The 15848-nt window shown below is 45.0% G+C and overlaps 2 protein-coding genes across 2 annotated transcripts in view; one reads left to right on the top strand and one right to left on the bottom strand.

Annotated features, from left to right (window-relative positions):
• LOC126282320 (uncharacterized) overlaps positions 1-6269 on the bottom strand; it is a 148073-nt gene extending 141804 nt beyond the window's left edge. The window contains exons 1-2 of the mRNA XM_049981976.1: positions 6259-6269; positions 5902-6217 (exon numbers count right to left, since the gene is read on the bottom strand). Of these exons, the coding sequence (XP_049837933.1) occupies positions 5902-6217; positions 6259-6269 (327 nt within the window). The remainder of the gene's footprint in view (positions 1-5901; positions 6218-6258) is intronic.
• The window catches only part of LOC126281361 (semaphorin-2A-like), a 2101799-nt gene that overhangs the window by 326469 nt on the left and 1759482 nt on the right, over positions 1-15848 (top strand). The window lies entirely within an intron of this gene.

The following is a 15848-nucleotide window of genomic DNA, read 5'->3' on the forward strand; positions in this document are numbered from 1 at the left end:
GGTGTCAATAGACGCCACATGATGACTTGCAAAGGCACACCTCGCTGTCAGACGAATTTTCCAGCGACCGAGATTCCCTGAGGATATAATTGCCTTTCGTTTGGCGCATAAGTGCGCGTAATACGAAAAAGACCACGGATGAAGGAGCCGTGTTTCAAGTGTGACAATGAAAGTAAGCCAGGCAGTGAAGACCGGTACTGACACACAGCGTATTCTCCTCGAAGAGTACCAAGTCGACTGCTGAGTTCGGAGACCCCATCCGACAGAGAGGCTCCCATCAGCTGCGTTGCGTCCACTCACTCAACGAGTCATTGCGAAACGTTTCGGATTAAATGAAGGAACTGTACGCTTCCACATGGTCCCCCATCGTCAGTTACATGCGAAAGTACTAAAAAGTGTTTCCGACACCCCATGTAATTTTAGGAAGTTCTTCCTTAAATCCGTAGCAATATCTGTTACCAAAATAGATCGTCAGCTGATAAGTTGTATTTAAGTGCACAAATCTGCTAAGTTCACTCTTCGTGATGTGCTACTCTCGCGCCCCATCGATTTTGCCAAGTTGCGGAGAAGTTTGGGAGAAACTTGTAGTAAGCTGAAAGTTTGCTTTTGTAGGTAACTTTCTGCGATCGGCAGATTCTGGCGAAATACATCCCTCAGTATTAGTCCAGTGTTTGAAGTCCTCGTCAAGTAGGGATAAGAGCAAATATCGAACTAAATCGGAACCGAACTATTAGCTAGTAACAGATCGATATAGTCAATACGATAGCGAAACAGACATTATCTGAGAATGTAATTAGGGATCATTGGAAACAGGGATCACTTACTTGCTTGAACCGCTTTTTAGTAAATTTATTGAACATATATTCGAAGAAGTTTGTGTGACCATTATATTGCCACCGACACAGGGCCTATAATTCGTTTATAGAACATTAGAATAAAATAGTGTATCTTCAGGGCGTTTACAGCGGCAAACAGTGATTTTCCATAGGGCGTTACGCGAATGCAATTGGAAATAAAATCGATAATATTGGTAAAATATGCCCTCCGCCATGCACCATACAGTGGAATGCGGAGTATGCACTGTCTGATCAAAAGCATCGGGAGAAACTTATGTAATACGGAAATGATCAGTAGATATCAGAAGAGGCGGACTCGGAAGTATAAAAGAACGCGGAGAAAATTACGTTGTCAGTAGAGAACCGGTTAACAGCACAATGGGTGGATCAGTGACGAAGAACCTGGACTCGTCACTAGATGTCACCGGACTACCAGATCCATCCGGGATATATCAACCCTTGTAAACCTACAGGATTCGACTGATACTGTTGCGTTTATGAAGTGCAGACCCGAAGCAACAACCACAGTTAAACTAAAGAAGGCAGATCTTCTGCTCCGACAGTTGGGAACCGTCGAGCAATGGGGGAGGCTTTTGTAAAAAATGGCGTGAAATCAGCCAGTGGAACCATTCGTGAGTTCCAGAGTGCTTTCAACAGTTCACCAAGCACAGATAGTGTACTTAAACTAGTTAAAGCGATCGATGTAACATGGCCGAGCAGCTGCTCAAAAGCTACACATGGCTTTAGTCAGTGCTAAACGACGCTTGAAGTGGTGTAAAAAGCAATGCCATTGCACAGCGGATTATTGGAAACGATTGAGTTGGAGCGACGAATTACGTTAGAACCTACGGCAATCTGGTGGGAGTGTTTGGACTAGGTGAATGCTTGTAGAGTCTACAAGCCGGTTATCTGCCAACTTATGTAGAGCCAACAATGACGTGCAGAAGAGAGCATGTTATAATATCGGGGTGTTTCTTGCGATTATGATGTGGTACCCTTATCGCCTATAGTAAAACTGTAATTGTGGAGGGACATGAAAATGTTTTGCGCCATTGTGTATTGCATACAGTAGAGGAATAGTCCGCAGACCATGGATGGACTGTCAGTATCAGCACGAGAATACGCCGTGTCATAAATCAGCATCTGTGAGGTCATCGTTTCTGAGCAATAACATTCATGGTCTAGCCTGTCCAGAATCCCGACCTCAGGCCAATGAAACATATTTGGAAAGGGTTAGAACATCGACTTTGCTCCAGACCCAGTGTGCAACAATACTGACCTCTCTGGTTTTGGATTTGGAGGAAATATGGGCCGTCATTCCTCCACAGACATTCAGATACGTCATTGAAAGTGTTCCCAGCACAGCTTTAGCCGGAGGATGGACACACTCCATGTTAATCTACACTACTGGCCATAAAAATTGCTACACAACGAAGATGACGTGCAACAGATGCGAAATTTGACCGACAGGAAAAAGATGCTGAGATATTCAATTGATTAGCTTTTCAGAGCATTCACACAAGGTTGGCGCCGATGGCGACACCAACAACTTGCTGACATGAGGAAAGTTACCAACCGATTTCTCATACACAAACAGCAATTGACCGGCGTTGGCTAGTGAAACCTTGTTGTGATGTCTCGGGTAAGGAGGAGAAATGCGTACCATCATGTATCCGACTTTGATAAAGGTCGGATTGTAGCCTATCGCGATTGCGGTTTATCGTATCGCGACATTGCTGCTCGCGTTGGTCGAAATCAAATGACTGTTAGCAGAATATGGAATCGGTGGGTTCAGGAGGGTAATACGGAACACCGTGCTGGATCCCAACGGCCTCGTATCACTAGCAGTCGAGATGACAGGCATCTTATCCGCATGGCTGTAACGGATCGTGCAGCCACGTCTCGATCCCTGAGTCAACAGATGGGGACGTTTGCAAGACAACAACCATCTGCACGAACAGTTCGACGACGTTTGCAGTAGCATGGATTATCAGCTCGGAGACCATGGCTGCGGTTACCCTTGACGCTGCATCAGAGACACGAGCGCCTGCGATGGTGTACTCAACGACGAACCTGGGTGCACGAATGGCAAAACATCATTTTTTCGGATGAATCCAGGTTCTGTATACAGCATCATGATGGTCGCATCCGTGTTTGGCGACATCGCGGTGAACGCACACTGGAAGCGTTTATTTGTCATCACCATACTGGTCTATCACCAATCGTGATGGTATGGGGTGCCATTGGTTACACGTCTCGGTCACCTCTTGTTCGCATTGACGGCGCTTTGAACAGTGGTTGTTACGTTTCAGATGTGTGACGGCCGGTGTCTCTACCCTTCATTCGATCCCTGCGAAACCCACATTTCAGCGGGATAATGCATGACCGGATGTTGCAGGTCCTGTACGGGCCTTTCTGGATACAGAAAATGTTCGACTGCTGCCCTGGCTAGCACCTGCTCCAGATCTCTCACCAACTGAAAACTTCTGTTCAATGGTGCCGAGCAACTGGCTCGTCAGAATACGCCAGTCACTACTCTTGATGAACTGTGGTATAATGTAGAAGTTGCATGGGCAGCTGTACCTGTATATGCCATCCAAACTCTGTGTGTGTGTGTGTGTGTGTGTGTGTGTGTGTGTGTGTGTGTGTGTGTGGTTTGAGGTTTTCGCTCGCTAAACAGCATGGTCATCAGCGCCCAAACGCATACGAAACAGGAACACGTGCGGTGAAGGGACGAAGACGGATAACGAACAAGGCGAACGGCTAAAGACACAGACCTGACTCAGTTCCAAATCCTCACATACAGAGGCAAAACAAGAGGAGAAGAAACACACTAAAAAAGGGAAGGAAACACAAGGTAAAGAGAACAGAAATCGAAGTGAAACAAGTAGGTAATCGTGACTGACAGACCTCTTACCTAAAACCTGGGTGAGCCAGTAACCCAGCGGCATACTAATATCCTCTCCCTAAAATCCGAGGCAACAGATTGGGCAGGACACAAAACCATACTACCTTAACCACATTCGTTGTCGTCTTGCAAAATAGAGAGTAAATCCTGTGGCAAGGAAACCACCGCTCTCTGGTCAGAGAATGAAGGACAGTCAAGTAAAATGTGGCGTACAGTAATCTGGACGCCACAGGCACTGCATATTGGGGGTTCTCCCACCGGAGTAAAAAACCATGCGTTAAGGGACTGTGCCCGATGAGGAGGCGAGTGAGGAGAACCTCATCCCACCTGCATGACTGGTAGGACGTACGCCATGGCTGCGTGGTGGCCTTGACCAGACACACCTTATTTTCAACGACTGCCAGCCACTCCTCTTCCCATTGACGCATAACACGAAAACGCAATAGGGAGGTAACAGCATGGAGGGGGACGGCACATTCGACAACGTGAGGGAGGGAACATGCATCTTTGGCAGCCACGTCCGCCAGTTAGTTTCCCCTAATACCCACGTGCCCCAGCACCCAGCAGAAAGAAACCTCCTTCCCCTGCTGTTGCAGGTGGTGTAGGGCATCATGGATGTTCTGTGCGACCGTATTTGCTGGGTACAAGTATTGCATGGTCTGAACGGCACTCAAGGAGTCAGAACAGATGAGAAACGTAAGAGAGGGAACACATCTCATCTGCTCCAATGCCCGCAAGATCGCAAACAATTCGGCGTCAAAGATGGTAAACGCCACAGGAAGCCATAACTTGACGACTCGATCAGGGAAAACAACAGCACAACCAACAGAGTCCCCCTGTTTAGAGCCATCTGTAAATACTGGTACATGGGTGATGCTGGTTTAAAATATCGTAATATAAGGAGGTAAAAACAAACGCAGGAGTGCAGCTCCTCCGGTACTCTGACAAGTCTAAAAGGACGCTGGGCCTCTGGATCAACCAGGAAGGCAGGCGAGTAAAACCCTGGAGTTGGGGTGCCACACACTTCACACCAAGGGACTCAAGCAAATGCTTGGCAGGAATCCCAAATGGTCTCGTTGCCCTGGGACGACTGGAAAAGAGACGTTCCATAGGCGGTCGGGCAACGGTAGGGTACGCAAGGGAGGTAGGACAGGCAAGGAATTGGCACACCCGTCGCACCATGAGGAGTTTCTGCCGGATGGCGAGCTTTGGTTCCCGTGCCTCAGCACACAGGCTGGGGATGGGACTGGTACCGAAGGCACCAGTGGAAAGCCTGATACCCCCATAGTGTACTGCGTCAAGAATCTTCAGATACAAAGGCCTCACTGAGCCGTACACGGTGCATCCATAGTCAAGACGCGACAGGATGAGAGGCCTATAAAACTGCAGCAGACGCGCCCGATCTGCTCTCCAGGACCGATGGCTCAGACACTTCCAAATATTCAGTGCCTTCAGGGCCCATGCCTTGATGTCTTTCAGGTGCGGCAACGACGACACCTTGGAATCAAAAGTGAGGCCCAGGAACCTCACAGTGTCGCTAAAAGGTAGAATGGTGTCCATTACGCAATTCAGGGGAGGTAAAAAGACGTCGAGAACGATTAAAATGAACACACGCACATTTGTCTGCAGATATGGTAAAACCCGTCTTCGCAGTCCATGCCTCTAATCGCTTTATTGTAAGCTGCATCTGCCGACTAGCAGGGACCAGACAGGAGAAAGAACAGAAAACAGCAAAATCGTCGACAAACAAGGAGCACTGGGCAGGACTTCGGATAGTAGACATGTTACTGTTAATGACGACGGCAAAGAGGGTGACACTTAAAACGCTTCCCTGAGGAACACCATTCTCCCGCACGTATGCTCAGACGTATGAAGGCCGTTATTATGGCCAGAAGTGGTTGTTTTGGGTAGTGATTTCTCAGGTTCTATGAACCCAAATTGCACGAAAATGTAATCACATGTCATTTCTAGTATAATATATGTGTCCAATGAATACCCGTTTATCATCTGTATTTCTTCTTGGTGTAAAAATTTTAATGGTCAGTAGATCCTTTCCATCGGATAGTGTATGTATATGCAGAACATCTTCTTGAGGATCCTCCAAAAGCACTAAAGGGGTGCTCCCAGATATGTCACGCGGCTCTTCTGTTGACATACGAACTGGAACAATGTGCCTGACGTGGTGCCGGCGTCGCCTTTACCTGATGCGGTGGTGGGTGTGGGAGGTGGCGGCGGCGCCGCAGTGCAGACGCGGCCCGGGCTCCACGTGGCCGGCACGCGGCCCCCGCAGCCGGCAGCGCCTTCGCCGCCTCCGCCTCCGGCGCGGCGCGGCGCGTGTCCGTGCGTGCGCTGCGGCAGCGCCAGCGAGCGGCGAGCCCGGCCCAGCCAGGCAGCGGCAGCCGCAGCCGCAGGCAGCAGCGGCACGCACCCTCGCACGCTGCCGCAGTAATCGATTGCGGAGCCGCCGCCGCCGCTGCCACCGCGACTCTACTCTGCCACTGTGCACGCCGTTACTGGACGGGCATTGTCACTGCCTCTTCTTACTCAGGCAGACAGAGCGGCGTGGTTAGCGATCTGGACTCACGGTCGAAGGTTCGAATCCAGATTTCCGTAAACACTCAGGGCAAATGTCACGTTGGTTCCGTAGAAATCACTCCGCTGATTTCCTTCGCCGTCGTTGGCAACATTCTGAGCTTGTGCTCCGCCTCTGCACAGATACTCTGCGAAGTGCCGGGGTGGAGAAGAGTTTCTACCTCTTTAATTCAGACGAATTTTGCATGAGAACGAGACATGCACTCGCCCCCTCCTTATCTACCGGCTAATTAATTATGCGAGCAACGGTAACCGAAGAGAATGCTGGTGGCCGCTGCTAGTTGGTAAAATAAGGAGTGCACACTCACAATAATTTAAATAAAATCGTAATCTACTCAAAGAAAAGAGAACTTCGTGAAACTTCCTGGAAGACTTAAACTCGGAACCCTTGCCTTTCGCGGGAAAGTGCTCTTGCCCGCGAAAGGCAAAGGTCCCGAGTTCGAGTCTGGGTCCGGCACACAGTTTTAATCCGCCAGGAAGTTTCACATCAGCGCACACTCCGCTGTAGAGTGAAAATTTCATTCTAAAAGAGAACTTTATTATAATAAACAACAGGAAATGGGATTATGCCTAGATCGACTAAATGATACGCGGATTAAATATTACAATGAGATTTATTATACATCACAACATAGATGTACATGATTATCGATACAAACACTACGTTAAAGGGCAGGGTATACTGAAATATTATGAGAATAAGAGTTGGCTCGAGAACAAGGGGCTCCTACTCTCTGTGATGCAATAGATTGACGATAATGACTGGAGGTCCTAACGAATCAAATATTAATCTCCCAACTATAAAGCGGTACAGAAATTAGTAGTGAGAGCTCAAATGGGATCACATGGAGAAACAAGCAGGGTGGACTTGCAGCAAAGAGAGTGCGCGTGCTGCTCAGGGATCCAGTATAAAACTGATAAGGTCCTGCAATGCCGAAGCCGCAAAATACTGTACCAGTACTGAAATCTGCAGCACGTCGTCGGTAGGCAGCGCCCTGATGATGTAGGCGCCGACTTCTGTAGTGCAGCAACTCTGTGTCAACCCCTGGCCGCGAAGGCTGTCCGAGAATTCGAAGCTCTTCCGAAAACGAGCGACCAAGTCGCAAGACCGTCAGAGTGCGACGAAGATCAGATCCTGAATCCCACTGCCCGCGCAGCACAAGATCGAAGCCATTTCTCTACTCCCTACTCTCCTAGACAACTGCGAATCAGCAGTCAGTGCATTCCTAAATTCACCCATACTGTCTCAGAACATCATTCGCGCCAATGGTGACCGTTCCCTCCAATTTCGAGCAGGGCTTTATGACGTCAACTGGCCTAAGTTTAAGTTGACCAATCATGCCTCTGCTATTCAGCTGAGGGATTCTGAACTTGCTGTTTGACCGGCTACGAAAACAACCTGCCTAGACCACCGGCCATCCGGTCCCAGACAGTCGCCCCCTGCAGGGCGCTGTCCACAAGTATTCTCAGAATTAAGTGGACACTGCAGTCAGTAGGTGCCAGGAATCTTCGTTCCGGACGCGCCGGAACGGTAAACACACACTCTGCGGCGACACTCAGACGTCTTGCAGGTCGTTTCGCTCTGCATACAATAAGCGAAACTCGACCGACGCCAGTCATTCCGCCAGGCGCTTAAGCCTATTGTACGAACCCCATAGAATTCAGGGAAGTGCAGCCTCCAACCGGAAACGTTGTGTGCCGCGTCTTCCGATGCTCGCCTCGCACAGGCCACCCGAGGAAGTAAAACAACATGTTGAGGAATCAAGTGAAAAGTATTTTTTGAGCTCTCAGTAGTAATACTCTCATACAATAACCTTATTCGGTCTGTTACTACCATGCAGTGACACAGAACATTAATAAAATTGATGAAAATGAGAGGAGACATGCAAAAGAGGGCAGGGAACCTCTCAACTGCACGTTAAACCCTAATCTTAATTCTTTTTTCCTTCCTCAGCCACGCTTCGTAGTGACAGCAGATTTATAATAGCCATGTGAGATCTAATGGAAGGGCAAAATCAAACTGGCTGGAAGATATTTAGAAGAAGACTGATAAGGGATAGACCCTAGTTACTGAAAATCATTTAAGCTGCTGGAAATCGACTCCATTGACATAGATGCAGCGCTATGTTCGATTTATGAAGTTGTGAGACACACGTAACAACTGTGTCTGAGAGGTGGCGTCAATAGCGTTTTCATCGCCCTATTGCGACTCTTCCAGTTTCCAACCATTACTTGAATAAATCAGACTCTTCAATTTGCCCATTGTTAAAAATCACAGGAAGAGAGATGAGACTATTAGAGTGGCCAGGAGACTGAACTGTCTCTAACTCATGGTTATCTTGGCGGTGTGAAATCTAACTCCATCTTGCTGAAAATATCTATCCAGTCGTTGATTTTTTGTGAGTTGATCCACATATAGATTAAATGGCTTCTGGACTTATCTATTACCATTAGCAGTTTTGTGAATGAATCAATTTACGATGTGGACACCAATCATCGCACACCAAAAGTAAATCATGAGAAATATGCTACGGCTCTTGAAAGTAATGATGGGGATTTTCTTAAGGGGGGACGTTGATGAAAAACACACACTATTCCAAAAATGCACCAAATCCACAGTTTTGGAGATATGGCAAAGAAATTTTGTTCCACGCTTTACATGAAAGTAACACATTTACATATAAAATCCTCTGATTTCTTATATTCAACATTTTTTGAATGAAATTTGAAGTTTTATTGTCAAGAAATAATGTATGTTCCTTTTTCTCAGAAAGTATTCATGAGATTTCTACAAAAATTTCTCTGTTTCATCTCTTTATGTGTTGAAAGCTTCGCCACTGAGGTTATTGGAATAGGTTAAATAGGAGAATTTTCATAATTTTTAATTATAATTCCACAAGTACAATTTTAAATTCATGCAAAATTCCAAGCACTTTGCCCCATACCTCAGCTTGCAATCAGTATTTCAAAATTTGCTCTTGACACAATGTTTATTAAGTTTACAGAAATATGTGCACAAAATTTCATAATTCTAGTTTTCATAGAATAAACTTTAAAAAAGTAACTTTTCTGGAAACGCAATACAAAGTTCAACCTAACTTTTTTCCTTATGTCTCTTCTTCAGAAGGCACCACATTTGTACTCTGGGTCGTCTTTAACTTCAAGGCTTCTCTTATGGTTTCTTGTTGCCTGTCTTATTTCCTTTACCAGATCTTCCACTGACTTTTCAGCTGCAGAGACGCGCAGTAAATCTATTTTTCTGAGGATGTCTTGAGTAAAATTTGCTATTTTGAAGCCCATTCTTTCTAATGCCTTCATCCTCCCGACGTTCCATCATTAAATACACTAACTGCATCATAAGTTGCAATTCTGACAACTGTAGCAGATGCAGATGTGTGTTTAGGGCATCATTTCAAGTGAATTCAGAGACTCATTTGGATTTTGAGTTTTGCCATGAACACACTTTTTGAGAAGTGCACGATCAGCCAGAAACCTGTAAGTGGGCTTGACAAGATCCAGGATACAATTCGGAAGCCTCTCCGTGTGAATGAGGGGTTGTTAGCCCTCTGAGCTTGGCGTGGCAGCGAGGTCAGGTCACACTTTTAATTTATTTTCAGGCACCTCGGATGCGATTTCAACATTGAAACTTCGGGAACTTATTGGCCGTGAGTTATACTGACAAATAAAAAATAAATCGAAAATTGACATTTTTGGTAACGGCACGCGTTCTTGGGGTTTGCATATCATGACAGATTGAACCAGGCCTCATCTAAGAAAATAAAAAAACACCGAATATCCAAAAGTACTTTCTACAGTTCACTGAGAAACTACCGGTAGAATGGACTGTTGAAACATTGTCTAGGTGCTTCAACTCATGCACATCCGTAAATTTGTAAAGATACAGATGCAAGCTTTGTCTGATAATGCTTCGACTTGACGACCTCTGTATTTCCTCCTGCACACATAAACGGCGTTGAGATTTCGTCAGACTTCCTTCCAGGCTTTGCTCCCCTCGAGTAATGTTTTCTGTTGCTCGAAATCTTGTTGGATACTTACGGTTTCTATTCGCTGCAGAGGCCGTTACGCGCCGATTTGCCACGAAGTTCTGCATCGCAGATTTCTCTGTAAGTTTTGCGAAAATATTTCCGATCATAAATTCTTACACAAAATGTCCTGCTCATGTTTTCTACGAATTAGCGTCGCATAATAATAACACTATGCAATGAACACGCCCTGCTGTACCGTGATTAGCATTTTTTGCTGCGATCAACTGGTCTATAACTACGTTTGCTCCTCTCACTTGAATGCAATGCAGCCAATTAATCGCGTCAAAGCATCCGGAAAATGCGAATGTGCAAACATGTGAAACAAAATGATTAGTGCATCGTAATCACGGTTTCCGGCATTTTCCGTGATGACCAGTTACCCTGTTCATTAAAAAGGGTCAGTTCCACGCAGTCGTATAAATATTTTCCATGGCAATTTCATTTTGCACAGCACTGGAAGCGCGGCTGCCAGAGGCATTACTGCATGCAGTACAGGTAAGTCCACTGGACAAAATTTCAGCCACTCCCTTAAAAGAGCACTCTGGTTGTCGTACAAGTAATGTCGCCGTTATACTACGAACATGTTCTCATATTTTTTGTAGAGATGGGTTGTTGGCGTATACATTGACGGAAATTTATAGGTTTCCATCATGAATATCGTTAACTCAACTATTATCATACCAATGGGTTATGTTGGCTAAAATTTCATCTTTACGAAGGCTTATTTGTAGTACATATAAAAGCCATTCATTGCTCATTAGAGCATCATGTGAAAGTTTGAAGTAAATCCATCAAGTTCTTTTCGAGATTTTGCGTAACAAAGTTTCCCTTTTATATATTACACACACACACACACACACACTCAAAAAGTTTTCATCACCCGGGTTCCCAGAATTCCTGAAGATAGACGTTGACTGTGGTTATTGTATCACAGACACAGTCCCTATCACTGTTCAGAGATGTCACTAAATCCGCCCAAACGTGTACGCAACCATGCATGAGCAGCGTGTATTAGACGGAGGGGGTCCGACAGCCGATCATTTCCAGGCATTCCACAAGGAAGGAGGTACACGGTTCGTGTTGTCTGTAATTCAACCATGTCTAGACGGTCAATACCGCGGTTCGATCGCGTCCGCACTGTTACTTTGTGCCAGCAAGAGCTCTCAACAAGGGAAGTGTGCAGGCGTCTTGGAGTACACCAAAGCAATTTTTGGACATGGAGGAGATAAAGAGAGACAGGAACTGGTCGATGACATGCCTCGCTCAGGCCGCCCAAGGACTACTACTTTAGTGGATACCGCTACCTATGGCTCGGAGGAACTCTGACAGCAACGTCATCATGTTGAATAATGCTTTTTGTGCAGCCATAGGACGTCCTGTTACGACTCAAACTGTGCAAAATAGGCTGCTTGATGCGCAGCTTCACTCCCGACGTCCATTGCAAGGTCCATCTTAGCAACCACGACACCATGCAGCGCGATACAGATGGGTCCAACATCATGCCGAATGGACCGATCAGGATTGGCATCACGTTCTCTTCACCGATGGGTGTCGCATATACAATCGACCAGACAATCGTCGGAGACGTGTTTGGAGGCAACCCGGTCAGGCTGAACACCTTAGACACACTGTCCAGCGAGAGCAGCAAGGTGGGGCTTTCCTGATGTTTTTGGGTGGCATCATTTGGGGCCGACGTACGCCGCTGGTGGTCATGGGAGGCGCCGTAACAACTGTACGATACGAGAATGCCGTCCTCCGACTGATAGTGCAACCATATCGGCACCATTTTGGCGAGGCACTCGTCTTCATGGACGACAATACGGGCTCCCATCGTGCACATCTTGTGAATGACTTCCTGCAGGATAACGACATCTCTCGACTAGAGTGGCCAGCATGTTCTCCAGACATGAACCCTATCGCACATGCCTGGGATAAATTGATAAGACTATTTAGGGACGACGTGACCCACCACCCACTCTGAGAGATCTACGCCGAATCGCTGTTGAGGAGTGGGACAAACTGGACAAACAGTGCCTTAATGATTTTGTGGATCGTATGACACGACAAATACAGGCATGCATAAATACAAGAAGACGTGCTATTGGGTGTTAGAGATACCTATGTGTACAGCAATCTGGACCACCACCTCTGAAGGTTTCGCTGTATGGTGGTACAACATGCAATGTGGGTTTTCATGAGCAATAAAATAGGGGGAAATGATGTTTATGTTGATCTCTATTCCAATTTTCTGTACAGGTTCCCGAACTCTAGGAAGTGAGGTGATGCTAAACCTTTTGTTGATGGGTGTATATTTATAATATATTGCAAAAATATATAGTCTGCATTCGTCCGAATGTTCATTAGAGTGGGATGTAACACATATTACCTATATGTGTATATATACATACATTACAATAATTTATAGCCTGTCTGCCTATGTACATCCGACTGTTAGGGTATTGTGCAAAAATCTGAAGCATATCGGTCTAGAGCTCTTAGAGATGTGTGGTAACTACACTTCCCTTTTATATATTATATATATATATATATATATATATATATATATATATATATATATATATATATATATATATATATATATATATATGTGTGTGTGTGTGTGTGTATGCATATATTTATATGTTACAAAAATATATTGGTACCTCAGAACATTCATTAGAGTGTCGTGAAAATTTTTTAGCAAATCCGTTAAGAACTTTTGGAGATTGTCGGTAACAAAATTTCCCCTTCGTATATAACGTATGTGTTGATACATGATATGTATATTTGAAACTTATTTTTTTTGTGACACTGGAACTGTCAACCTGAAAGAAAGTTTTTATTTACTTTCTGTTTCATAACAGAGATACCACTACCATGTACAATTACGAACAAACAGAAAAAAAAAATCAATTACACCGGTCTTGTCGTTCTCAAGTGATGATTTTTCACAACTGATTTTAATTTGATTTTTCAGAAACATTCCTTCATACAAGCCTTTCACTGACGATAACGAAAATTAAAAAGACAAAAACGAACCAAATCTGTCGAACCGTTCTTAATTGGCAATATTTCATGCCTGCAGCAACTGATTTTAATTTTCGACTTTTTGTTGGATTCTACAAAAATTTTCTTTCTTACGAACTTTGTTCTGACAGTATCGTACACAATAACAAAAAATCAAAAAATCCTTCATACCGTTTTTAGGTGATGGTCTTTCATAAATGCGGCAAATGATTTTATTTATATACTCTGCACCACAAGTTTCATTCTGTTACAATTCATCAAAAAGAAACGTGTATGTGTACTATGTGTACTTATGTATTCAGTATTCAACACTATCTTCCGCCTTCATTATTTCCTCTCACAACAGCTAATTATGTCACTATTTTTTCACATAATTCGATGGTACTCGTTGCTTTTCACTCGCGACGCCCAGACCCAACTTCCTCTCGTCCCCAATTCTCGTTGACGTCGACCATTGCCTGCGACTGCCATGATCGGCGTCACTGTGGGGATATACAGGGTGTTTCAAAAATGACCGGTATATTTGAAACGGCAATACAATCTGAACGAGCAGCGATAGAAATACACCGTTTGTTGCAATATGCTTGGGACAACCCACAACAGTACATTTTCAGGCAGACAAACTTTCGAAATTACAGTAGTTACAATTGTCAACAACAGATGGCGCTGCGGTCGGGGAAACACTATAGTACGATATTTTCCACATATCCACCATGCGTAGCAATAATATGGCGTAGTCTCTGAATGAAATTACCTGAAACTTTTGACAACGTGTCTGGCGGAATGGCTTCACATGCAGATGAGATGTACTGCTTCAGCTGTTCAATTGTTTCTGGATTCTGGCGGTACACCTGGTCTTTCAAGTGTCCCCACAGAAAGAAGTCAAAGGGGTTCATGTCTGGCGAATAGGAAGGCCAATCCACGCCGCCTCCTGTATGTTTCGGATAGCCCAAAGCAATCACACGATCATCGAAATATTCATTCAGGAAATTAAAGACGTCGGCCGTGCGATGTGGCCAGGCACCATCTTGCATAAACCACGAGGCGTTCGCAGTGTCGTCTAAGGCAGTTTGTACCGCCACAAATTCACGAAGAATGTCCAAATAGCGTGATGCAGTAATCGTTTCGGATCTGAAAAATGGGCCAATGATTCCTTTGGAAGAAATGGCGGCCCAGACCAGTACTTTTTGAGGATGCAGGGACGATGGGACTGCAACATGAGGCTTTTCGGTTCCCCATATGCGCCAGTTTTGTTTATTGACGAAGCCATCCAGGTAATAAGCTTCGTCAGTAAACCAAATGCTGCCCACATGCATATCGCCGTCATCAATCCTGTGCATTATATCGTTAGCAAATGTCTCTCATGCAGCAATGGTAGTGGCGCTGAGGGGTTGCCGCGTTTGAATTTTGTATGGATAGAGTTGTAAACTCTGGCGCATGAGACGATACGTGGACGTTGGCGTCATTTGGACCGCAGCTGCAACACGGCGAACGGAAACCCGAGGCCGCTGTTGGATCACCTGCTGCACTAGCTGCGCGTTGCCCTCTGTGGTTGCCGTACGCAGTCGCCCTACCTTTCCAGCACGTTCATCCGTCACGTTCCCAGTCCGTTGAAATTTTTCAAACAGATCCTTTATTGTATCGCTTTTCGGTCCTTTGGTTACATTAAACCTCTGTTGAAAACTGCGTCTTGTTGCAATAACGCTGTGTTCTAGGCGGTGGAATTCCAACACCAGAAAAATCCTCTGTTCTAAGGAATAAACCATGTTGTCCACAGCACACTTGCACGTTGTGAACAGCACACGCTTACAGCAGAAAGACGACGTACAGAATGGCGCACCCACAGACTGCGTTGTCTTCTATATCTTTCACATCACTTGCAGCGCCATCTGTTGTTGAAAATTGTAACTACTGTAATTTCGAAAGTTTGTCCGCCTGAAAATGTACTGTTGTCCCAAACATATTGCAACAAACGGTGTATTTCTATCGCTGCTCGTTTAGTTTGTATTGCCGTTTCAAATATACCGGTCATTTTTGAAACAACCCTGTATCTACTCGCCTGACGCCATGGAGTAACATCGCTACATTCTTTGTGGTAATTTCCACGTATTAAAAGATATGTTTCACATTAATTAACGATGAACGGAATACTCTTTTAATAATTTCCTTTTCTATTTGGTTCTTTCTTCTAATCAGACTGCTACGTGTCCTGGGTTTTGAGTTCAGTGTTACTTTATCTCTTAAGTTACGTGTACAACGTTTAATTGTTTGTAGCTGAATGAAATGGAGGGTGACCACAGATACGGTTAATTTTCAAACTTATTGTAGCCAGTGTGCCATATTTATAAAAACGTATCTGAGATAGCAATTAATATGAAAAGTAGCCATAGATACATTGAATATAACCTTCTTTTTCTTTGCAGGTGAGTCAACGCAGAC

Source organism: Schistocerca gregaria, chromosome 7, assembly GCF_023897955.1.
Source record: "Schistocerca gregaria isolate iqSchGreg1 chromosome 7, iqSchGreg1.2, whole genome shotgun sequence".
Lineage (NCBI taxonomy): Eukaryota > Metazoa > Arthropoda > Insecta > Orthoptera > Acrididae > Schistocerca > Schistocerca gregaria.